Below are 25,158 nucleotides of genomic sequence, written 5' to 3'. Positions count from 1 at the left end.
GCCTGTAGTAAAAATAGGCAAACATCAAGATGAGCTGATGTATCACCGTGGAAGACCTGTGTGTACCCCTGGAGTACACGGACCTCTGGCTGAGAACCACTGCTCTCCACAAATGCACAAGGAAATTGGCCTCAAGACACATTGGCATCACCTGATCAGCCAGTGTCACATGCAGGGTTGTGAAATCTCCCATCTCCGGGCCCACCAGGATGTCACGGGGCAGCCCCAGCCGATCCCGCAGGGGGCAGGTATTTGCCAACCTTTCCGCAGAGAAGGACCTGGGGATTACAGTGGATGAGAAGCTGGCAATGAGTCAGCAGGGTGGCCTTGTTGCCAAGAAGGCCAAAGGCATTTTGAGCTGCATCAGTTGGAGCGTTGCCAGCAGATGGAGGGAAGTGATTATTCCCCTCTATTCGGCACTGGTGAGGCCACATCTGGAGTACTGGGTCCAGTTTTGGGCCCCCCACTACAGAAGGGATGTGGAAAAATTGGAGAGAGTCCAGCGGAGCGCAAGGAAAATGATTAGGGGGCTGGAGCACGTGACTTAGGAGGGGAGGCTGAGGGAACTGGGATTCTTTCGTCTGCAGAAGAGAAGAGTGAGGGGGAATTTGATAGCACCTTCAACTACCTGAGGGGGGTCCCAAAGAGGATGGAGCTAGGCTGTTCTCAGTGGTGGCAGATGACAGAACGAGGAGCAATGGTCTCCAGTTGCAGTGGGGGAGGTCTAGGTTGGAGGTCGAGGGGAGGGACGGCATCCACAGGACAGCAACCGGGACCCCAGGGCAGGTCACAGCGGTGAGAGCTCAGCTGCCCGGCCCTGGGGAGCAGCTGGCCGCACGCTGCATGGTGGACGTCTCTTGTTCTTCCATCGGCGGCGGTTGCTACTTCAGGCTCATGGTGGCCAGCGAGAAGCCGGGAAGGCTGGGCTGTGCAGGCCCTGGGGCCCGCCCGCCCCTTCTGCCTGCAGTCCCACCCCTGTTCTGCCCCTTCCCCCGTGGCCCTGCCCCGGTTCCACCCACAGTCCTGTCCCAGTCCACCCACCCCCTTGCAGCCCCCCCGCCCACGTCCCCAAGACCAGGAAAGATCTGTCCCGCCGCCAACTGGGGGTGAGAGCTCTTCCAGTCTCCGGGCCACAGCCGCAGCTGGGATCCGGGCGCTGGGGCTTCCCCCGCCACCTGGCACTTCTGCCAGGCACCGGGCTTGGGGTGCAGGGGTGCCCATTTTCCAGGGGGCCCCCAATGGGCTGAGGCTGCTGGGCACAGGCCCTGACGGCCCATTGGCTAATCTGCCACCGCTGCACTGCGGGTAGGGGTGCAGGCTCCCCTGGCTGAGCTGCCCTGGCAGGGCAGGGCAGGTGGGGGCAGGGGGCTCTGTGTGTGGACGGAGCAGGGTTTGGGTTTAAACACGGGTCAGAGCCATGTCCACAGGGAGAGGGGGAAGCCGGCTGGCTTTGGAACAGGGGAGTGTGGCTCCGAACTCGCTTGCAAAGCCACAGGGTGTGACAAGAGGCTCTGGTCCCATAGGGAGCCTGGGGCTGAGCCTTGCCCAGAGCTGGGCCAAGGGCATAGCCAGGTAAAGCGGGAAATGCTGGGAGGCTGCGGGGGCCTGGCCCACTGGAAATCCCGGCCCGGGCCTCCCTTTGTCCTAGTGCCTATGGGCCCTGAGAGCCGGGGCTGGAAGGAATCCAGGACAGGCGCTCACCTTCCCAGATCTGCCCGCTGATGGAAATGCACTGGCTGGCACGGCCCTCGCACTGCAGGGTCTCCGTGCTGGAACAGCTGCTCCGACCCGGGGCAATGCAGATCGGGCACCGGCCTCCCGTCTAGACGGTGTTGATGATCGACCTTGCAAGACCCCCAAAGAGAGGGTTGGTGGGGGTTGACGGGCTGGGCTGAGGACAGGTGCCTTCTCTACTTTGTTACCACTTATTTCTAGCACCGCAATAACTGAGATCAGGGACCTCCTTGTGCCAAGAGCTGCACAGACTCCCCAGAGCAGGGGCCCTGATTGCACTGGGCACTGCATAGATCCCCCCAGCCTGCTACTGGGGGCCCCCCATTGTGCCAGGCACTGCACGCCTCCCTCCCCTGAGATCAGGGTCCCTCCTATGGCACCAGGTGCTACACGGGACCCCACCCTTCTCCAGAAAAGAACCTTTTCCAAACCAGTTTGACACTCAGTCGGAGCCTGGGTCACTGGGAACGAGCAGGGAGGGATGCAGAGACGTACAGACAGGAGAGAACCGGGTATTGCAGCTGTTCGTAGAGCAGGTCCGGGATTGAATCTTCACAAAGACCCCGTTCCCGAAGAAGAGGGAGATGTTCCTGGGCGTGGCGGAGGATACACAGGACAAGGAATAGCCTGCATTTTCCTTCACTTCTGGTTAGAAGCAAAACAGTCACAAAAATTATTTACAGATGAAACCAGCGTCCCGAGGGCTGGTGATTCCTGGGAGCCACCTCACCCCTTTTCCTGGCGTCCCAGGCCAGAAGGGCCCATTCCCAGCATCTACTCTGACCTGCCGCATAGCCCAGGCTAGAGAAGTCCTCCCTACATTGTGCCCAATCACGTGTATTTGATGAAAGCATCTTCCAGGAGGGCAGCCAGCCTGGCCTGGGGGATGCTGAGGGACGGCGCATCCACGGCATCCCTCAGGAGCTTGTTAACCACCCTCCCCAGCATGTCTAGCTAAATACTTGTCTGGCACGCATCATCATGGTATCTGAACCCTGCGTCATCTTTAATGTATTATCCTCACAGCCACCTTGTGGGATGGGGCAGGGCTGTCACCCGCATTGAACAGATGGGGGAAACTGAGGCACAGGTCCTCAGCAGGACCTAACTCTTTGAAGCTCTGGGCCTAAGTAGTGTGTCCCAGGTCACACATGGCGGCTGGCAGAGGGGGGCCTGGAGCCCAGGTGTGCTGAGCCCTTGGCACGCGTGCCCCGCCCACAGCCAGCAAATGGTCGGTGCGGAGAACGATGGTGGAAAGTCAGCGCCACCCACCTTTGACCAGTGCGTTTGCCTCCCAGACACCGAGGCAGGTGCTGTGACCAGCGGGGCAGGGCTGTGGCTGAGCAGGACAGTTGCTTCCAGAATTTCTCCTACACTGGTAACAGGATCTGGTGAGGAGGGAAATAAAGCAGGATTTCCATTTTAATTTCTGGTGCCAGCGTCCCCCCTTTCTCGTACGGTCCCCGCAGGCTTAGGGCTTGTGGAGGTGGCCTTGGCTGGGTTGATCTCACTCCCGCCGTTAAAGCCAGTGCCTGGGATCGGTGCTGGCAGTGGCAGGGTGCACCGGCTGGTGTCTGCAGCAGTTTGGGGCGCAGAGGGATGCGACAAAGTGGGAATTGAGCTCCTATTTCTACGATGCCATGGAGTGCCTCAGTTTACCTCTGTGCTTTGTAAGGCTGTGCAGGGCCACCCCTCCATCCATCCCCGACACACCTGTGATGAAGTGGAAGTGTTCTTAATGTTTCCTCTGAATAGTGTGGGGGTGCCTCAGTTTCCCCTAGGCAGTTCTTAAGTATCTAGGTGGTGGGATAAGGGTGTATGATCCTTGCAGAACCCGAGAGGGCAGGTGTGTGCAGGGGTCTGGAGACAGAGAATGGCCGACACCCTGTTTCCTGGCCACTGTTGGCCTGGGCCCTTCCCCCCTGCAAGGTGAGAGCTAAAGGGTTGGAGAACAAAGGAATCAAGAGCCCTCCTGGCCCGGGAAAGGGACAAAGCCCAGAGGAGGTGGGGCTGAGGGAGTTTCAGTTTGGGGCTGGCTGGGGAGTGGAGTGAAGTGCAGACGGGGTTGTCTGGCTCACTGCCCCCCAAAATGGACCGGGCTGAGGGGTCCTGTTCTCTGCACCCACAAGCTCTGTTTTAGACCATGTTCCTGTTGTCTAATAAACCTTCTGTTTTACTGGCTGGCTGAGAGTCACGTCTGACTGCAGAGTTGGGGGGCAGGACCCTCTGGCTTCCCCAGGAGTCCGCCTAGGCGGACTCGCTGAGGGAAGCGCAGGGAGGGGCAGAGGAGGCTGAATGCTCCGTGGTCAGACCCAGGAAGGTGGAGCCGGGTGAGCTGTGTGTCCTGCAGACAGGCTGCTCCCCGAGAGGAGACTTCCCCAGAGTCCTGCCTGGCTTCGTAGGGAGCAGCTCCAGAGCATCGCCCGGGGACTCGGTGATGTGTTGATCTGGCGGATCTCGCTCGCTCTTTTGGTCCCCTAAATAATCCCCCAGAGCGGGATTCCAGGCCCCCTCCCTTTTCACAAATATCACCGAGTCAGGGTCGGGGTACAGGCACCGCTCTTGCAACCCGTCCAGGAGGCTGTATCGTTTTAAGCGGGCGTCAGCGGTGGGGAAACAGGCTATGAAAACATTGGTATTGCCAGAGACAGAATAACGGTCCTTTGCGTGCTTCCAAGATACGCACGCTGGTTCATCGTCAATAAACTCACAGGATGAAACCTCATAAAACAGGGACTGAAAGAATTCATCAGGGTCTCTCACAAAGCTGCTATTGGGTAGGTTGGTTCTTTGGCCGAATTTACCCCATAGAGAATTTAAAAACAGTTTAGCAATTTGGCGTTTAGTGGGCTTTAGCCTGATCTCATGTTGGCGTAAACGCACACCTTCTTGCTGGTAGAAATCGTTAACATACTTATTTTGTTTTTCTTCACCTGTGCACCAGCTGGGATACCCTGAAGCCTCTTGTTTCTGGCGGAGGTGTAATTTTATGTACTCTGAAAAGAGTTCATCAGATTTTTCATTAAAATGCCAGATTTCATAGATTTTAGCCACCAAGTACCCCTTCGCTATGGCAGCGTTCAATTCCACCGTGCACCAAGTCCCCAGGATGGCCCTCTCCTCGTCAGTATGGGTGCACGTCTCCCGCTGCTCGGTTTCCGCATAGGTTTGGCATAGTGGGAACATAAGCTTGCCACCCACTCTGACAGGTAACAATGGGAAAAAGAGGCCTCGTGGAGGGAACACTTTAACTTTTGCAATTCCAAAACAATTTGCAAGGGGTCCAAATTTGTCATAAACTATATCGGGGTGTCCAAAAGGATAGTCTTTGGTTTTGTTTACGAAAGGGTACAGGCTGGTAAAATCATAATAGTGGATTTCTTCGCCGGGGTTAGGTTTATAATATAGACGTATAGCGTTTGTCCTCCCCCCAAAAAGAGCATCCCTAGGCATGAGAGGCTGGGGTAACTGGGCTCGGTTTAAAAAGCTTGCAAGCTCCCTGTCTGTTTCTTTCATCACCTCCCACTCGTGCTCCCAAAGAGTCCTCACTACAAAACCAAGTCGTTTTAGATAGTCGGTCTTGAGCTGCGTCTTGTAATAAAGAAATCCAAAAGTTGTACCCATCATAGGGTTTTGTGCTTTTTCACAATGACAGGTGACACAACCGTGAAAAAAACACCCATTAGACTCAAAGGCTGTGTGTACCCCATCAACATTGGCATAACCGTCTACAAAGTAGGGGCCTACCTGTAGTTCCCCACCCTGTAAAGCGTGCCGTATTTGTATGTTTTCTTTTTGAGAGGTATACAACAGCCACTCAATAGATGGAGTTGAATATCTCTTTTTCTGTCTGTGATAGTTGTCTGGAGGGAGAAGAGCTACCGGGTTAGGCTCCAAAAACATAAACCTGTACATAGCCATGCAGACAGATGCCAGCGTTATGTGCCGGAATGGAACTATACACAGTTTTCTCTCGGTGAATTTACCAGGTTCTCTCTCTACTATATCGCCCTTCTCCGTCATTTTCATCATTTCTTTTCTGTATAGCATACAAGCCTGTCTCAAAATTTTTACATCCTGCTGACAGTAATACGCAAGCTCTTTCTGCAGGTCAAAAGTCTCAGAGCTGTGGTCTTGATACCAGTCGAGAAACTCTGCTTTTTCCCTGGGCATCATGCCCTGGGCATCAGTGCTCCACACCAGGCATAGGCCCCACATAATTTTGATTTGCTAAAGTGTTAAAAAAAATGTGGAAAATACCCTTTGCAACCTTCAAACCCCATCGCCTGCGGGAGCTTGCTAAGCTTCATGGGCAAGAAGTTTAAGGAGTCTATAAAACGAATGCCCAGGGCCTTAACTTCTACACATATGAGTTTACTACCCTGAGTGATCAGCTCTATGCACATCTTTTCCTTCAGTAACTGTCTAACGCTGAAGTACGCATCATCACCTTTGGAACCTTTGTGCGCTAGGAACGTGTAGTCCCGGAACTCTTTGCCAATAAAGGTCTTAACAAACGTTGAAAGACATTCGTCACCCTTCAATTCCCAGGATTGTTCTGGCTTTAGGGACATCGCAAAAATGTAATTGGGCACATGCAACCCAGTCTCCTGCGTACATTCAAAATCATAAAAAATATACTTTTCTGAGGATTCGGGCTTCCTAAGGCTGTCCATAAAACAGCGGTGACTGTCTATATCTCCAACGATCAACCGGTGCCGCTTGTCCACGTACGACTGACACTGATCACACAAAGTTTTAGACAGGCATTCAACTGGTTTTTTTTGATGCACAGTTGACATGTCTGTCTAAACACTCTTTGGGCCGACAAAACAGTCTACAGCTAGGACACCTCAGCGGCACCCCCACGCCAGAACCCCAAAGTAATGTTCATCGTGCAACAGGATGAAGTAAGTCTTAGGGTACACAAGGCCCTAAAAAAACCCCAGCCACCTTTCACCGCCATACAGCACCACCTGTATGTTAACTCCTAAATGCTGTTCAAACTTTGCTACGTCACTGAGCAGAACCTTCTCTGGATCTCACCACCCCAGTTTCTCATGCAACTTTCTAGCCTCTGCTAACAATTCCGCATCCGTAGGTTTATGACCGGCCATGACGGCCAAGAGCCCACCCGCAAAACATAGAAATTGGTACCAGTGTAAGTCAGCTCTACTAAACATTGTCTCTTTTTTGGAATAATTTGACAACTAAGGATAGAATTTAAAACTCTTCGAGCGCCCCCACCCCTATTTTTTACAACTGTCACAACGAGGCACAATGTCCCATCGACATGCAATTCTCTATCGCTCTGTAGCAGCTTTGAGGTCTGGTTTAAGAAAGCTCATCCCTACTTCTTCTGACTGAAAACAAAGGGTCAGTTCAATGATGGCTCTCTAAACGTAACTGTACATAATCATCAGGGCCTACCCTACCATTAATGTCATCAAGAACTAGCTGTATCCCTCTGTGTGTGGCTTCAACAACCTTTTCAGCTGAATTTATTTCCTCAAGATTGACAAAACAAAACTCCTCACAATACACCAAAAAGAAAAGGAGGACTTGTGGCACCTTAGAGACTAACCAATTTATTTGAGCATGAGCTTTCGTGAGCTACAGCTCACTTCATCAGATGTTTACCGTGGAAACTGCAGCAGACTTTATATACACACAGAAATCATGAAACAATACCTCCTCCCACCCCACTGTCCTGCTGGTAATAGCTTATCTAAAGTGATCAACAGGTGGGCCATTTAACATGGCTGTTCCTCTGAAACCTGTCACAATACACCGACCCCCCAGATCTAGGTAATTCACGTTGCCAACTTCTCACTCTCTCCATATAGATCTCTGCATTTTCAGGGTTACTTGGGGGTTCCTCTGCAGAACCATCAGTGGCATCTTCTACATCCCATATTAATTGAGAGTCAGACTCTGAGACGCCTCCGTGAGGGTCATTCGGAGCAGATGGGGCCCCATCTAGACAGCCCTTTGGGGAATTTTCTAAACCAGAGTCTGATTTCGCCTCCCCATTTTCAGACATGCCAGTTTGAGAGCCTCCGGTAGGGGGCATCTCTTTTTGTTTGTTTTTTTCTTCATTACCTCTTTAGCCCTTCTTAAAATTTTTACAGCGACCCTGGCCTGGATCTTTTTGGCAGCCATCTGTTTATCCCCCAAGCGCTGTCAGCCCTTTTGTTTACACATGAGCTGACGTGCACCCTTCAGGGTACCCCTTTCCACACCTAGTCATGCCTGATCAGAGCCACCCTTTCCAGACCCCCTTTCTTTTAGGCCCCCTGAGGATTCAGCATCCATCAGTTTTCTGAACAAAGCGTCATATTTTTTCCAAATCTTTTGAGAATGCCGTTGTTTTAGACCCCCCGAGGATACAGCGTCCATCAGTTTTCTGAATGAAGCATCAAACTCTTCCAAAATACTAGAATATGGGGGATCTGTGACAAGCTTATGGTTTTGGGAGAATGGCTTATCAATCCTTGGTTTTTTATTCACAACCCCGAGAGCGCCTGCTCCGGGTTTGGAATGTGCGTGTTTCTGGGCACATTCAGAGCCCCTAGAGTGCGTGCTCTGGGTTTGTGAATGTGGGCGTTTTCGCTCACAGTTTTCTCAGGGCTCGGTGTGGCGGTGGCCGCTGAGGAACTGGAGTTGTGTTTGCATGGATGTTTTTTACCAGAGTGTTTGTTTTGTCCTTGGCTTTGACGTAAATGAGGTTTGGACTGGCCTGATGCTTCATCTGCACTCTTGTGCTGTTTTGCCTTGTTAAAGGTCTCAAAGCAGATTCCTGGTTCTTTGGTGGTTCTCGGGGTTGTGTCTTGGTAGCTCCCACTACAGCCTTGTCAGAAGGGCTGCACCTGACTGATTGGGACAGGGGGCAAAAATGCATTTTTTACGAAACGTAACTTTGCCAGCTTTCTCACCCACACCTATGTATTTACTTTTAAAATACAAAACCTCATAAATTAACCAGACTAATAAGCAAAATATATTTACCCGGCTTCATCCATCCATCCGTCACTGATACTGGTGAATTTTTCCTTTCAGTTGTACTTTCCTTTTTCTTTTGAGGCTGTTTACCCCGTCACGTTTTGACCGTACTGTAAAGCAAACAACATTCTAATAAGACACATGAAACTGTCTAGTAAACTTTAAAATAAAAAAATATTCATTAGGGTGTTTTTTCTATTTAAAAAAGTCATAGCTTTAAAACAAAATAATCCATTTCAGGCTGTACAACAAACACAGGTTTTGAGTTTATTTCTACCGCTTTAAAAACAACCCCCACAAATATATATATATATATATATATATATATTAAAATGCATCTCAGTTTGCAAAGTAAAAAAGTAAAAAAGTTTGCAAAGTAAAAAAGTTAGGTGGGGTGCGGGTGCTTTTTAGAAAAAATGCCCCAGGCCTTCAACCAACTCCTGGGTCATATTTAAACTGGCCTATTTAAAATATAGCGAAGTAAAAAATTTTGCAAAGAAAAAAGTTTGGTGGGGTGGGGGTGCTTTCTAGAAAAAATGCCCCAGGGCCTTTAACCAACTCCTGGGTCATATTTAAACTGGCCTATAGCGTTCCACCAACTCCTGGCGTCATATTTAAACTGCCCAATAGAGTTCTGCCAACTCCAGGGGTTATATTTAAACTGTCCAATAGCATCTGCGAACTCCTGAGGTTTTATTTCATTTCATATTAATCAGAACTCACCATCCTCGCCCACCCACCTCCCTGACGATGGGTGCACCCCCCCCGCCATCAAAATTAACCCTATGGCAACAAGGGTGAGTAATCACGGTCACCCTGGCTATTCAGTGAGGGGGGTGATTAAACCCATTCAGTTCAACAGGATAAATCAGCTCTATTGTCCTCAACCACATGTCTGAACCATCCCTATTTGTTTTATTGTAAACATGTTTTTAGGATATTTTTCCCCTCCCACAACATACATTTCAGCTTTTTCTTTTTGCTGTCAATGGGTCTCTCTCTTACAGAAAAGACACAAGAGCGAGGTGCTCACAAACAATTTTTTATTTAAAAGACATACAGCTCCTTTAAAACGAACCAAGATGCTCCATTAAAAAAAGAAAGAAAGAAAGAAAAAAACCTTTAAGCTCCCTTAAGGGCCAGAGCCCTTTTAACAGAAATACAGATCGTCACAAAGCCCTTTTCAAAAGATTTTTTTTTTAAATTTACAGCTACCAAGTTTTATATCATATGTTTGGCCCCTCACCATTTTCTAACTTAATCCTTTTAGATTTCTTACAAATAGCCTTTTTCTTAAGCAGGGTTCTGTAACTTTTCATGCGGACAGCCGGTCCATATAATGCTCTAAGCAGGCATCTTCCGGTTTGGTCATTTTCTTTAAAACACAGCCAGGGTCTCCACTGAATTGCACAGCATTTATCAAGGTCACCCCTTGCGCTAAATGTTCTTGGGTTGGACACAGACAGTGCGTAGCATAACCTATGGCAATCACAGTGGTTAATAAGCTTTCCAAACCCAGCTCAGCACACAGGCCCCGGAGCTGGCAGTTTATATCCACTGAAGTCCAAGTCACACAGTCATGGTGCCGCTGGCCTGGCACATCTATGACACAGCCCTCACAATCTTCAAAAAGCTTTTCCCTGAGACAGTGATTAAGAACAGCATAAACAGCAACGCGTACAATAGTCCGCATGACTTTTTTACACTCACGACGTGACACTGGCTCAGTCAGTTCCATGCCAAGCCTCCTCCTAAACTCCTCCTAGCCGTCATCCTCGGAGTCCTCTTCAACATTTTGTATCGGCGTCGAGCAAAAACAAGGGGGGCCCAGTTCATCCTTGCCGCTTGGTGCAATGCTGTCCAGGGTGTCCGGGTCCTCTAGAACGGCATCATCGAGCTGTCGAGAGATTTTTTCAAAAAAGAAACAGCGTAAGCTCCCCACTGCTTGGTTTTTGATTTACACAATCCCTGGTTCCTAGCCCCCCATTACACACCCCACCCCGACCGTCACCTCTTAAACATTCATTTACCTGAGCCACGTCTTTTGCATTCACCTTGTCTGCCCGTAACTCCCGCAAGCCATGATCACCTTCCACCTCTCGGGGGGTGGACAACAAGAGGCCATCATGCTCATCGCGGTGCCTCACAAGCAGCCGGGTTTCGGGGTCCGGTGTGTCCATCAACGGTTGGGCCAAAGGTTGCCCCTCAGTCGCCCCCGCCTCCTCCTCAGAACTCTCGCTGATGTAGCGCTTTCTCCCCAGTTTGTCGAAGGCCCTGGGGGCTAAAACAAAGTCCGAAGTTCCCACGGGGGTGGTGAAGGAGTCATGTTTCCACGATTTCTAAAACACGAGCTCTTGGTAAAAGACAGCCTCTTCTGCCCGATGCTGGGACTTATGGGGTGATGGTGCTGCTCTCTGACTGGCAGAGGGATCACATGCCCCGCTTCTGGGTGGTTCACCCCATCCCAGAACCTGCCCTATTTTGGTCAAATCTGCTCTCGGGGCGGCCCGATTGGTAGACGTTGGTGGGAGGAGGAGTTGTTAGAGGGGTCACACGAATTATTTCTGGATGGGTCACCCCGCCCCCGGAACTCATCCTGATTGGTCAAATCTCCTCTCGGTCCTATCGGGACAAAACCCCTCCTGATTGGTAGAGGGTGGGGAAGAGGAGTTGGTAGAGGGGACACAAGACCCATTTCCGGAGAGGACACCCCGCCCCGGAACTCGCCCTGATTGGTCAAATCTCCTCTTGGGGGAAGTCCTACAGGGGAGAAACCTCTCCGTATTGGTAGAGGGCAGTGGGAGAAGTTGTTAGAGGGGTCACATGACATCCCTTGCTTCCGGTCTTGTGGGAGCCTTGACCCTGGAAATAATACCCCATGGGGGGCGTGAAGGCAGATGGATGGATGGAGAGACAGATTCGTAGGGGAATGGATGGACGGGTGTGTGGGGGGAAGGGTGGACGTGTAGGAGGATGGACGGATGGAAGGATGGGTGTTGTCAGGGAGTCCCAGCCGGTCGTTTTGCACTAAGTCATTAGAATACAATTTTGAAATCTGGTCAAAAGATAAACCCTTGCTACGATGGTGTAAGAAAAACACGCAGTGATAGCCGCAGGCGACGGAGCTGGGGTCTTGTAATTGTCTGTTGTGAAACACAATGTCTGTGGCATTTTTGTTTCAAAATTTCATCATGCTTTTAGGAAAGAACACACTGTTTGGGGGATGCCCATATGAGTCAAAAAACTCTCCAAGGTTGCGCTCCACCAGATACAAGGCAAGCCAGTGTTCACCCTTTTGGTTGTGTGGATGTGTGTTGACCACCAAACCTAGGTGTCTCTGAGACAGCTTGCCGCCAGGGAGCCAATCGCAGGGAAACACATCTAAGAAATTCTTTTTCATGTAAGGGTCCATTGATAAGGCACGTGAGAGCTGCACGGTGTCCATATTCACATGTAGTCAAACAGAACATTTCTCCTCTGATTTATCTCTATGACGTTGTCAAAAACCCCATACACAATCATATTGATGGTAACGGTTAAAGCCTTCCCAAAACGTATTTCTGCTCTCAGGTTCCCGATTTTAATCAGGGAATAGTGATTGGCGCATTCCTGGTCCGGGGACAGGTCAAAGGCAAACAAGGTGTAACCCTGTGCAAACTCCTGACGGTCGATTAACAGAGAACGATCTTTCATGCGTTTACTAGCCGTCTGTACCAGCTTCATGTATTCTCTCACGCAGCTTCCTGCCTCGAAGTCTGGTTGCAGAGGCTTGGTTGGTATTTGTTCACCATCCACATAGAGGGCCACAAAATGAATATCGTAATGCTTAAAATGAAAGGGATTTTTAGTGTAACTTCCGCTAAAGGCATCATTATTCACAAACCCTAGGACAAGCATTTTGGGTAACTGTCCCAAAACCAGGTTCTCCTGGTTACTGACCCCGCTGCCTGCAGGGATGCTAAACACTTTCATTCCCACACGGTCCACAGGGTATTTAGCATGAGCGGTAAGCAGGCTCTCAGCGTGCCCCAGACGAGCGTTTGGGGCCACCCGTACTTTCTTCACCAAAAGGGATGCTGATAGAATGCGCAGTTTAAAACCTTCGGTTCCACTGCCCATTAAACAGAAAGCATCTTTACTGGGCGTCAGTTTAATTTTCACATCCACTCCATTCAACCATCGTTTTTCTTGAAAAAACAGGTCGCTGTGTAGATGACCTGGAAGCTCTACTGTTCTGCGTTGGGCAGTCAGCTTTGCATGCCTCACAAACCCTAGATTCTCGCCATCTGACCCCGTTTCTTCCTGTTGTCCGGCAGGGTCTTTGTAAAACAGGCCAGCGGAAAATTGCGTGGCCAGGGTGTCGTCGCTGTCATTGAGCATCGATTCTACAAAGGCCCTGTGAGGGTAACAGTTGTTGCTTTGGCTGACAAGGCGGTCTCCCGGCGTGACATCCAGCTGACTAAACATAGAGGCCACGGGGTAATTCAGCAGGCCCACCTCGGCGTCCGCGGAGAGCTCAGTTCCGTCTCCTTTTCCAATCTTGCAACACAGGGACAGCAGTGTGTTGTTTAAATCCATATAATCTACGCCACTCCCTGCTAGAAAAACGTCATTGGGGGCAGACTCCGTAACGGCCAACAGAGGTGGCACCTCGATGTAGATGCTTTTCTCAATGCTGGTCTGCGGAGGGGCTATTTGGAACAAGTCTAGTTCAGATTTGGTGCGCTCTTCAGAACCGCCGTGAACAAAAGCCATGTTGATTCAAATATATCTCTTTTATCAGGCAGCGAGCGTTTCCTCTTTCGTCCCGGCTTCCTCTTGGACTTTCGCTTGTGGCTGACCCTGCGGGTCAAAGCCCTTCTTTTAAAGGGTTTCGGGGGGCCTGTGTGTCGCAGGTATGACGCATTTCTCTTTCTCTTCTTCCTCCTTTTAATGTACATCAGCCCCGATCCTTCCTGTGAAGCTGTGTTCCCCACCTTCTCCAGAAAAGCACGGGAGACATGACCTACCACGTCTTTAGCTATGTTTTGAGCGGCAGTTTTTACGTGGGGTTTAATAATCTCTAGCCCCCTCCTCAAAAGCGGTAGGGCTTTTCGAAAGAGGCTACGGAATATTCCACCCACGCCAACCCCATACATCACGGGGGCCCCATGATATCCAGGAAGGGCATATCCCGCCTGGGCTTTGTAATAGTTCCTGTAGATGTTGGGGTTGCCATAATTTTTTAGGATCACCATAATAGTGTTTTGCTTTTTAGAAAACTCGCTCTCTCCGGCGACGCAGGTGTAGCTTGATGATCACCTTGCCAAAGCGAAATGAGACGCTTCTGTTCTGATCTGGCTTTATTTCAATGGTAACGGTGTCGATGCGATGTTTACTGATAGGGACATAATGAGGTTTATCGTAGGTGATGGTGACAAACTCGTTGTTCCTTCCTTGGACGGGGACACAACGTAACAGGGGAACAGAAAAGTCCCCCACAAACTGATGTTCTACGATATCCGTGTACAGATACAAGGGATTAAAACACCCTGTAATGTCTGCCGAGAAAGGGAATTTTTTTTCGCTGCGTTTGGGGCCCAAGCCCAGGGTGTTAGCTAGCTCCCCGCTGGTAGAAAACATATAAGTAAAAGGGGCGGATTTAAGTCTAATTTTTCTACCCACATGGTCGTAGTTCATGACTGTCTCAGGCGGTCCGGGGTGACGAGCCACGGTACTGTTCATATGATCCAGTAATTCGGGTATGGACAGGTAATCACCTCCTCGTAGGATGAAACTCCACGCCATATCTCCAAAGGTGACTTCAAAAGGGGTGTCGTCGCTGATAGTGTTCCAGCTGTGCGGGTATTGTATTTCCACTAACCCGGGAGATCCAAGAGCTTCATTAGCCGTATTGTAAAGTTCAAGCTGGTGCTTTGGGGAAAAACTGCAGAGCTGGCGTTGCTGGGCAAAGTAATGTAAAACCCGCTGTCGCTCATCTTCTCTGTCTTTGTAGGAGGAATAACTTTTGTTTGTTTTTGTTGTTTGTTTGTTGTTTGTGTCTAAATCTCACAGAGTTGAGAAGCTTTCACCCCGCTGTTAAACTTATCAGGCCACCCAACCATTTCACCCGTAGTTGCTTTTTTCTCCCTTTTCCTTTCTCTGCTCGAATTTTTTCAATCCTGTAAATCCTGTCTCGTTTGGTGTTTACTTTTTGTAATTCTTCAGGGCAAAAAGATCCAGGAACTGTCTCACCCTCGTAGTCTTTTAATCGATATACAGGTCTCTGACCCCTGGTTAAGGCTTCATCCACTATGACTATCTCATCGGTAAATGTCTGTTCATAACCTTTTTCAAAAGCTCCTTTGGTTTTAGATAAAATATCTCCACATCCTAGTTTTTAAAGTTCTGTTAAACCGCTCCACAACCCCTGCTTTGACTTCATTATTAGCAACAAAATGGGGAATGCCATGCCGTTTTAACAATCTGCTTAAGGGTTTGTTTAAAAATTCTTTCCCCTGATTGGTTTGTAATTTTTGAGGCACAGGCCCTTCGCTAAAAATAGCTTGAAAGGCCTTGGATACCTCACCACTCGTCTTGTCTCTTAGGCCTAAGGCCCAGGCATATTTGGATAGAATGTCTACCACTGTTAAGATGTACATAAAATTGCTGTTGTGTCTGGAGAACTGGTGCATATCCACCAAATCTGCCTGCCATTGCGCATCCACATCTGAAACAATGGTCTTGTTTCTTTTAAAACGTATTCGAGCCGCTTTGTGTAAAGTATAAGCATCCTGGTCTGAAAGCCAAGCTGTTACTTGTCTTCTATTTGAAGTTTTACTCTGCTTTTTGGCCACTTGAAAAAGAGGGTTCACCCCGCCAAAGCTCCCAGCTTCCCCGGGGGTGAAATATATTTTCTTTAACAGAGCCGCCTGTGGAGACATGACTGTTCCTGGTACCTTCTTTTACTAACACAAGTGTGGGTGGGGGACAACATTCATATGAACACATCTAAATAAGTTTTATTAATCGCCTGGTTTAACACAACCTTTTATAGCCGCCCGTAAAAATGGACGCCATGAGTCCTAACATGAGGGTGTCTGTGCTGGTTCATTCTTCCATTTTGTCCTTTTCCTCTTGAGATCTGTGTCTCAGACATGAGCAAAAACAGCTGATGCATGATACATTTACTCCCACGGGGCTACCGATGTGTAAGTTCTCAAAGGCCTCCAGAAAGGCACCATCGAGCTGTCGAGAGAATTTTTCAAAAAAGAAACAGGGTAAGCTCCCCACTGGTTTTTGATTTAAACAATCCCTGGTTCCTAGCCCCCCATTACACACCCCCACCCCGACCCTCACTTCTTAAACATTCATTTACCTGAGCCACGTCTTTTTCATTCACCTTGTCCGCCCGTAACTCCCCCAAGCCATGATCACCTTCCACCTCCAGGGGGGAGGACAACAAGAGGCCATCACGCTCATCGCGGTGCCTCACAAGCAGCCGGGTTTCGGGGTCGGTTTCCGGTGTGTCCGTCGATGGCTGGGCCAAAGGGTCCTCCTCAGAACTCTCGCTGATGTAGCGCTTTCTCCACACAAGTCCAAAGGCTCTCGGGGCTAAAACAAAGTCCGAAGCTCCCACAGGGCTGGTGAAGGAGTCCATGTTTCCATGATTTCTAAAACACGCGCTCTTGATAAAAGACAGCCTCTTCTGCCCGATGCTGGGACTTATGGGGTGATGGTGCTACGCTCTGACTGGGAGAGGGGTCACACGCCCCTCATCTGGGTGGTTCACCCCATCCCAGAACCTGCCCTATTTTGGTCAAATCTGCTCTCGGGGCGGCCCGATTGGTAGACGTTGGTGGGAGGAGGAGTTGTTAGAGGGGTCACACAAATCATTTCCGGATGGGTCACCCCACTCCGGAACTCATCCTGATTGGTCAAATCTCCTCTTGGTCCTATCGGGACAAAACCCCTCCTGATTGGTAGAGGTTGGGAGGAGGAGTTGTTAGAGGGGTCACAAGACCCAATTGTGGAGAGGACAACCCGCCCCGGAACTTGCCCTGATTGGTCAAATCTCCTCTTGCGGGAAGCCTTACAGGGGCGAAACCTCTCCTGATTGGAAGAGGGAAGTGGGAGGAGTATTTAGAGGGGTCACATGATATACCTTGCTTCCGGTCATGTGGCAGCCATGACCCTGGAAGTAATACCCCATGGGGTGGGAATTCCAGTGAAGGGGGCAGTGGTCCAGAGGTAGGGTTAAGGGGTCAAGGGGTGGGGTGAGTGTCACAAGACACACCTTGCTTCAGGTCTTGCGGCAGCCTTGACCCCGGAAGTAATATACTATGGGGCGGCACTTCCGGTGGGGGTCAAGGGGTGGGACAAAGGGGTCAAGGGGCGGGGTTGGTGTTTGATTGACGGTAGGGCCCTCATACTACTGAGGTTACCTTAAGCATCTTAACCCTTTACAGGTGAGAGGATTTTTCCTCTGGACAGGAGGGATTCTAAAGGAGTTTACCCTTCCCTTTATGTTTATGACAACAGGTGAAAGTGTTTTGCCGCTGGCCATGAGGGATTTTATAGCACCGGGGACAGAAAGGTGGTTCCCCTTCCCTTTATATTTATGACAGGTCCTTTCTTATGTTATTATAAAAATACATAAGTGTCACGGCCACATTGTGACTGACAAATAGCTTCCTTTCTCATTTCCACCGTGTAATTATAAAATAACTCCACTGGGATATAAATATTGCACTTCAGTGGACAGTACATAGAGCTGCACAAACAAGTCATTGTGTCAGGAAATTTTAGCTCGTACTGACTTCATTCGTGCTTTTTATCTGTCCTGTCGGAAAACGAGATAAACATTAAGATGAGCTGATGTACCCCCGGAAGACCTGTGTGTACCCCTGGGGTACACGGATCCCTGGCTGAGAACCACTGATCTCCACGAATGCACAAGGGAATTGGCCTCAAGACACATTGGCATCATCTGATCAGCTAGTGTCCCATGCAGGGCTGTGAAATCTCCCATCTCCGGACCCACCAGGATATCATGGGGCAGCCCCAGCCAATCCCGCAGGGGGCAGGTGTTCTGCAACCTTTCTGCAGAGAAGGACCTGGGGATTACAGTGGATGAGAAGCTGGCTATGAGACAGCAGGGTGGCCTTGTTGCCAAGAAGGCCAAAGGCATTTTGAGCTGCATCAGTCGGAGCGTTGCCAGCAGATGGAGGGAAGTGATTATTCCCCTCTATTCGGCACTGGTGAGGCCACATCTGGAGTACTGGGTCCTGTTTTGGGCCCCTCACGACAGAAGGGATGTGGACAAATTGGAGAGAGTCCAGCGGAGGGCAATGAAAATAATTAGGGGGCTGGGGCATGTGACTTAGGAGGGGAGGCTGAGGGAAACTGGGCTTCTTTCGTCTGCAGAAGAGAAGAGTGAGGGGGAATTTGATAGCACCTTCAACTACCTGAGGGGGGTTCCAAAGAGGATGGGGCTCGGCTGTTCTCAGTGGTGGCAGATGACAGAACGAGGAGCAATGGTCTCCAGTTGCAGTGGAGGAGGTCTAGGCTGGAGATCATGAAACACTATTTCAATAGGAGGGTGGTGAAGCGCTGCATTGGGTTCCCTAGGGAGGGGGTGTTCTATGCAAATCAGGTTGCATATCAGGACTCCCAGGTTCTGTCCGTGGCTCTGAAAGAGGAGTGGGGTCTCGTGAGTTAGAGTGGGCTGGGAGTCAGGAGTGCATATCAGGACTCCCAGGTTCTGTCCGTGGCTCTGAAAGAGGAGTGGGGTCTCGTGAGTTAGAGTGGGCTGGGAGTCAGGAGTGCATATCAGGACTCCCAGGTTCTGTCCGTGGCTCTGAAAGAGGAGTGGGGTCTCGTGAGTTAGAGTGGGCTGGGAGTCAGCAGTGAGGACTTCTCGGCTGTCTTCTTGGTTCTAACACTGAATTGAACACATCTTTTTTCTACCTCAGTTTCCCTATTTCTTACATGGGGAAAATATCACTTTGCTATCATGTAGGGACATAGAAGGGCAGGGGAAGGTGTTCTGAGGTTTAATTGATGTTTCCACATGAAAGCTCTAAAAAAACCGAAGTGGGAAAATTTTTCTCTTTCTTTCTTTCTTAAAACTACCTGACACTCACGTCATGAATTTAAAGGCCCCCACACTCTGGAGAGGAAAGAGTTGATGCTCCTGGGATCGCTGGCTGGAGGCGCACAGCCATCAATCCAAAGGCTTAAGAAGCATCAATCGTATTCTGAAAAAGAGAATTGGCAGGATCAGCGATGAAAAGTGGGCTGAAGTCGAGCGTGGCTGAGCTGACATAACTCTGAGAGCAGAGAGTTATGGCGGGATGTGTGTGTGTGTGTGTGTGTGAAAGGTTCACCGCAAAGCCAGGCAGAAATCCCTCTTCAGAGCAGCTGAATTCTTGTTTTTCTGTCTGCACAGACGTGTGGGATTTGTTCGCAGGCACAAGCTACACCCCAGATAGCCACATCAGCAGCTGAAAATGTATTCTAGCCACAGACACTCAGGCAGCAAACAGACTTGTCTGTGGTTTTGAGTCAGATACAAATGACCAGCTAGCAAGATGCCTTTCCCCATCCGGAGAGTTAAATGGAACTGGGCAGAACTGCTGCAAAAGCAGGTGGAATTTCTCCAAGATCTGCCTGCCCACACGTTCAGTGAGGAGGCATTGGTGGTAACAACTCCCACAGTGCCACCTCTTGGTTCCTCGTGGTATTTCGCCCACGGTCACTGCCTGGGGAGGGGGGGGGAGCCGAGGTTTGTACTGAGAAGGGATTTTTCCAGCCTCCAGGGAGCGCTCTGCAATGGTGTGCAAAGGTGTGCAAAGGTGTGTGCGTCCAGAGAGCAATCGTGCTCCGGCCCCCTGCAGCTCTGCGCCCCCTCGGAAGGGACCTGCATCACTGTCGTGGCAGAGATCAGGCTGGGTGAGTGAAAGAAGATTTCTACTAAGTGTAGACACCATTGTCCTCCTGAAGCCGGGGTAGAACCCAGAAGTCCTGGCTCCCAGCCCGTCCCCCTACTCTAACCAATAGTCTCCGCTCCTCTCCAGGAGCAGGAACTGCCCAGTCTGGAAAGATAATGTCATAGACGGGGGATGGGATGAGATGGGGAATTGCAGTGGGTGGCTGTGGGGCTGGATCAGGCAGAAGAGAGGATTTTATTGGGGGTGGGGGGGAAGATGAGATTAGTTGGGGGTGGGGTGGATGGATACAAAAGGGGAGGATTGAGCAGCTGGGGGTCCATTGGGGAGCTCAGAGGTGAAGCTCTGTTTCCCTTCCACAGAGGGATACTACTTCTCCTACACGGCTCAATCGTGCCTGGAGCCCCAGAACTTTGAGCCCAGCCCCTTCTCGCTGACCTACCCGCACAATGTCACCGTGCGGATGAACATCGTCAGCTGTGACACCAACGGCTGTAACGCCAGGGCCATCCCAGGTGTGTGTCTGCTGCAAACCTAGAGCCCTGCTCCGGCCACACCTGCCTGGAGAGAACCCAGGAGTCCTGGCTCCCAGCCTCACCCCCCACCTCTAACTCCTAGACCCCACTCCCCTCCCCGAGCTGGGATTGAGCCCAGCGTGTGGTGACTCCCCACCCCTGGCTGACTGTGTGTGTCTGACTGTTCTCAGTGCCAACTGTGAGCTCCGTCCCCAACGGCTGGCAGTGCCTGTCGTTCTTCAACGTGTAGCCATATCACGAGAATGAGAAGGAGAAGAAGAGGGAGAAGGAGAAGGAGAAGGTGCTCTTGGCCTGCACCGGCGCCGAGGAGCATTGTATTGAGGATTATGGGGTGTTAACACTAGGTAAGTCCTCCTGATGGGGGCGGGGTCTGAACACAGAATACGAGGTGGAGACCAGGTGTCCTGGCTCAGTCCCAGCCCTCCTGGCTCTGACCCACTAGACTCCACTCCCCTGGCAGATTTGCAGAGAGAACCCTGGAGTCCTACTTGCTGAGATGCCAAAGGAGCACTCAAGGAGGATAAGGCCACTGCGGAGAAACTAAATGAATTCTGTGCACCGGTCTTCACGGCTGAGGCTGGGAGGGAGATTCCCAAACCTGAGCCATTCTGTTTTCATGACAAATCTGAGGAACTGTCCCAGATTGAGGTGTCATTACAGGAGTTTTTGCAACAAATTGATAAATTAAACAGTAACAAGTCACCAGGACCAGATGGGATTCGCCCAAGAGTTCTGAAGGAACTCAAATTTCAAATTACAGAATGACTAACTGTGGTTTGTAACCTACCATTTAAATCAGCTTCTGTCCCAAATGGCTGGAGGATGGCTAATGACATGCCAATTTCTAAAAAGGGCTCCAGAGGTGGTCCAGGCAACTACAGACTAGTAAGTTTGACTTCAGTACAGGGTAAAATCATTGAAACTATAGGAAAGAAGAGAACTGTCAGACACACAGATGAACATAATTTGTTGGGGAAGGGTCAACATGGTTTTGGTAAAGGAAAATCACGCCTCACCAGTATACTAGAATTCTCTGAGGGGGTCAAGAAGCGTGTGGACAAGGGGGATCCAGTGGCTATAGGGTACTTAGATTTTCAGAAAGCCTTTGAAAAGGTCCCTCACCAAAGGCTCTTAAGCAAAGTGAGCTGTCATGGGATAAAATCCTCTCATGGCTCAGTAAATGGTTAAAAAGATAGAGAAAAAAGGGTAGGAAGAAATGGTCAGTTTTCAGAACGGAGAGCGGTAAATAGTGGGAGTCCCCCAGGGATCTGCACTGGGCCCAGTGCTATTCACCATATTCCGAAATGTTCTGGAAAAAAGGGTAAATAGTGAGGTGGCAAAATTTGCAGAAGATACAAAGCTACTCAAGATAGTAAAGTCCAAAGCAGACTGTGAAGAGGTACGAAAGGGTATCTCAGAACTGGGTGACTGGGCAACAAAACGGCAGATGAAATTCAATGTTGATAAATGTGAAGTAATGCACATGGGCAAACGTAATCCCAAGTAGACATACACAATAATGGGTCGAATTTACCACTCAAGAAAGATCTTGGAGTCATTGTGGAGAGTTCTCTGAAATGACTCCATGTGCAGCGGCCGTGAAAAAAGGGAACAGAATGCTGGGAAATATTAAGAAAGGGACAGAGAATGGGACAGAATAGATTGTGTTGCCTCAATATAAATGCACGGGAAGCCCGCAGCTTGAACACTGCAGGCGGATGTGGTCGCCCACTCTCAGAAAAGAGATATCGGCATTGGAAAAGCTTCAGAAAAGCCCAAACAAAATGATGAGGGGGTTGGAACGGCTGCCATATGAGGAGAGATGAATAAGAGTGGGACTTTTCAGCCTGGAAAAGAGATGGCTAAGAGGGGATATGATTGAGGTCTAGAGAAGGTTGAAGGGTGTGGAGGAAGGAAATAAGGAAGTGTTATTTACTCCATCTAACATAAGAAGGAGGGGTCACCACAGGCAGCAGGATTAAAACAAACAAAAGGAAGTACTGCTTCACACAACGCACAGTCAACCTGTGGAACTCATTGCCGGAGGATGTTTTGAAGGCCAAGACTATAACAGGGTTCAAAGAGGAACGAGAGAAGTTCCTGGAGTACAGGTCCATCTGTGGCTATCGCCAGGATGGGCAGGGAAGGCGGCCCTAGCCTCTGTTTGCCAGGAGCTGGGAATGGGCGACAGGGGAGGGATCAGTGGAAGGTTCCCTGTTCTGTTCATTCCCTCTGGGGCACCTGGCATTGGCCAGAGGATACTGGGCTAGATGGACCTTTGGGATGACCCAGGAGGGCCGTTCCTCTGTTATGTTCTCACATTGTTCCAGCCCCCTGGTCTGAGCACTAGACCCCACTCTGCCTGCAGAGCCGGGTGCAGTCCTCCTGGGAAGGGAGTGTGTGAGAGACCTCATTGGGGTCGGGGGGGGGACTGGGAGCCCCTGATTACATCTCTCTCCCCGCATCCAGGTGACATCAAGCTGATGAAGAGTGCGGCTGGATGTGGCTCCCCTGGCGCCTGCATGAAGAGATTGTTGGTGAAGAAATACGCCCAGGGCCTGGTGGAGATGCTGAGCCGGACCAACTGCTACCCAGCTCCCTGGGCCAGTGGAAGCATCGGGGAGCCCTGAGCCCCGGCCTGGCATCCTCCCCTTCTGCTGCGTGCTGGGCTGCAGTGCACCTCCCTTCAGCAGCCTCCGGCTGCTGCTTCTCTTTGGGGGGGATTGCGGGTTCCTTTTGTGCATTGGCTGAATAAAGTGGGTTGTCCGGAAAGCACCCCCCTAGCTCCTTGTCCCCTGACTGCCCCGTACCAGGCCCCACACCGCCCCTATCTGTGCACAAGTGATGCTGGCAGGAAGAGAACGCGGGAGTCCTGACTCCCAGTACCCCACCCTGTAACCCACCAGACCATACTCCCTTCTGAAAGCCAGGGGTAGAGCCCAGGATTCCTGGCTCCCAAGCCCACTGCAGGGCCAGGGAATGGAACCCAGGAGTCCTGCCTAGATCCCCTCCCCCAGGGCAAGGCCCGTGGCCGGGGGAAAGACACCTGCTGGCTGAGCTCCCCTGGGGAAGGAGGGCTGTGGGAAGGAGAGGCCGTGGCTCACCCAGCTGTCCAGGTGGGCGGGAAAGCCCTGGAGGGGAGAAATGTCCTTCTAGGTTGATTTTGCAGGGCTCAGTTCGTCCTCTTCTCTGGGGCGGCTCCACTGGGAGTGCCAGGCTCAGGGAAGGTGTCAGGAAACAGGGCAGATCCCCCCAGCCGGTGGTGCTCTGTGAGCAGATTTCACCCAGTGTGAACTCCTGGATCGCTGCCCCCGTCTGACCCCGGAGTCACAGCCAGTCCCCTCAGATACTCTCAGACAAGCCGGACTTTGTGAGGAAACCTCACGTACACCCCAACCTAGCCCACCCAGGTTGTCCCCTGCCCCAGGAGACCGGTCACTTACCCCAGAGCCACGGGACCCCAGATCCTCCACCAAAGGCAACGCTGGCAGCCAGGTCTGTAGGAATCTCGCTAAAGGTTCATGAGCTAAGGAAAGGGAATGAGGGTCACAAGGGGTTAAAGCAGGTAAAATTCATGCCCAGGTGAGTCGCAGTCTGTAATTCCAAATGGTGGCGGTGAAGGAAGAAACTGCGATTTTCCAAAGTCTTTTCAGGTGCCCCCAGACGGTCTCCAGGGATCCCCGCTTTGCATCCGGTTCTGGTCCCTGTAAGCATCCAGCCAGCCCAGCGAGGCAGGGTTCCCTCAATCCATCCTTACAGCTTCTTCTCCCAGAGAACAAGGTGGCAGGGCCCCCACCCACGTGGGCTTTGCCTTCGATGGGGGGAGGGAGGAACGCGGTGGTCTGCACACGCGATGCCCCTGCCTTTGGGGTCAGCACTTTTCTGGTGCTAAAGTTCTTCGTTAGCATCCCTACGGCATTGTCAAGGTTCCTTCCCCACTCTGAACTCTAGGGTACAGATGTGGGGACCTGCATGAAAACCTCCTAAGTTTACTTTTACCAGCTTAGGTTAAAACTTCCCCAAGGTACAAGCTATTTTACCCTTTCCCTTGGATTTCCACTGCCACCACCAAACTTCATCTGGGTTCCTGAGAAAACGTAGTTTGGAAACGTCTTTCCCCCCAAAATCCTCCCAACTCTTGCACCCCACTTCCTGGGGAAGGTTTGGTAAAAATCCTCACCAATTTGCATAGGTGACCACAGACCCAAAACCTTGGATCTTAGAACAAAGAAAAAGCATTGAGTTTCCTTACAAGAAGACTTTTAATAGAAGTAGAAAAGAATCACCTCTGTAAAATCAGGATGGCAAATACCTTTCAGGGGAATTAGATTCAAAACAGAGAGAATCCCTCTAGGCAAAACCTTAAGTTACAAAAAGACACACATACAGGAATATCCATTCTATTCAGCACAGCTATTTTCTCAGCCATTTAAAGAAATCATAATCTAACACATACCTAGCTAGATTACTTACTAAATTCTAAGAGTCCATTCCTGTTCTGTCCCCGGCAAAAGCATCACACAGACAGACACAGACCCTTTGTTTTTCTCCCTCCTCCCAGCTTTTGAAAGCATCTTATCTCCTCATTGGGCATTTTGGGTAGGTGCCAGCGAGGTTACCTTTAGCTTCTTAACCCTTTACAGGTGAGAGGATTTTTCCTCTGGACAGGAGGGATTATAAAGGGGTTTACACTTTCCTTTATATTTATGACAACAGGTGAAAGTGTTTTGCCACTGGCCATGAGGGATTTTAGAGCACCAGGGACAGAAAGGTGGTTCCCCTTCCCTTTATATTTATGACAGGTCCTTTCTTATGTTATTTTAAAAATATATAAAAGTGTCACGGCCACACTGTGACTGACAAATAGCTTCCTTTCTCATTTCCACTGTGTAATTATAAGATAACTCCACTGGGATATAAATATTGTTCTTACAGTTCAGTGGATAGTACATAGAGCT

At 50.3% G+C, this 25,158-nt stretch overlaps 1 protein-coding gene across 1 annotated transcript in view; it reads left to right on the top strand.

The window, feature by feature from the left end:
* Positions 1 to 22,830, top strand: part of LOC125629738 (phospholipase A2 inhibitor and Ly6/PLAUR domain-containing protein-like) — a 51,794-nt gene extending 28,964 nt beyond the window's left edge. The window contains exons 3-6 of the mRNA XM_075122816.1: positions 20,027 to 20,179; positions 20,371 to 20,423; positions 20,454 to 20,544; positions 22,670 to 22,830. Of these exons, the coding sequence (XP_074978917.1) occupies positions 20,027 to 20,179; positions 20,371 to 20,423; positions 20,454 to 20,544; positions 22,670 to 22,830 (458 nt within the window). The remainder of the gene's footprint in view (positions 1 to 20,026; positions 20,180 to 20,370; positions 20,424 to 20,453; positions 20,545 to 22,669) is intronic.
* Positions 22,831 to 25,158: the final 2,328 nt, after the last annotated feature.

The sequence above is a fragment of the Caretta caretta genome, chromosome 24, assembly GCF_965140235.1.
Source record: "Caretta caretta isolate rCarCar2 chromosome 24, rCarCar1.hap1, whole genome shotgun sequence".
Taxonomy (NCBI): Eukaryota; Metazoa; Chordata; order Testudines; family Cheloniidae; genus Caretta; species Caretta caretta.
This window is presented reverse-complemented; position numbering and strand designations above follow the sequence as displayed.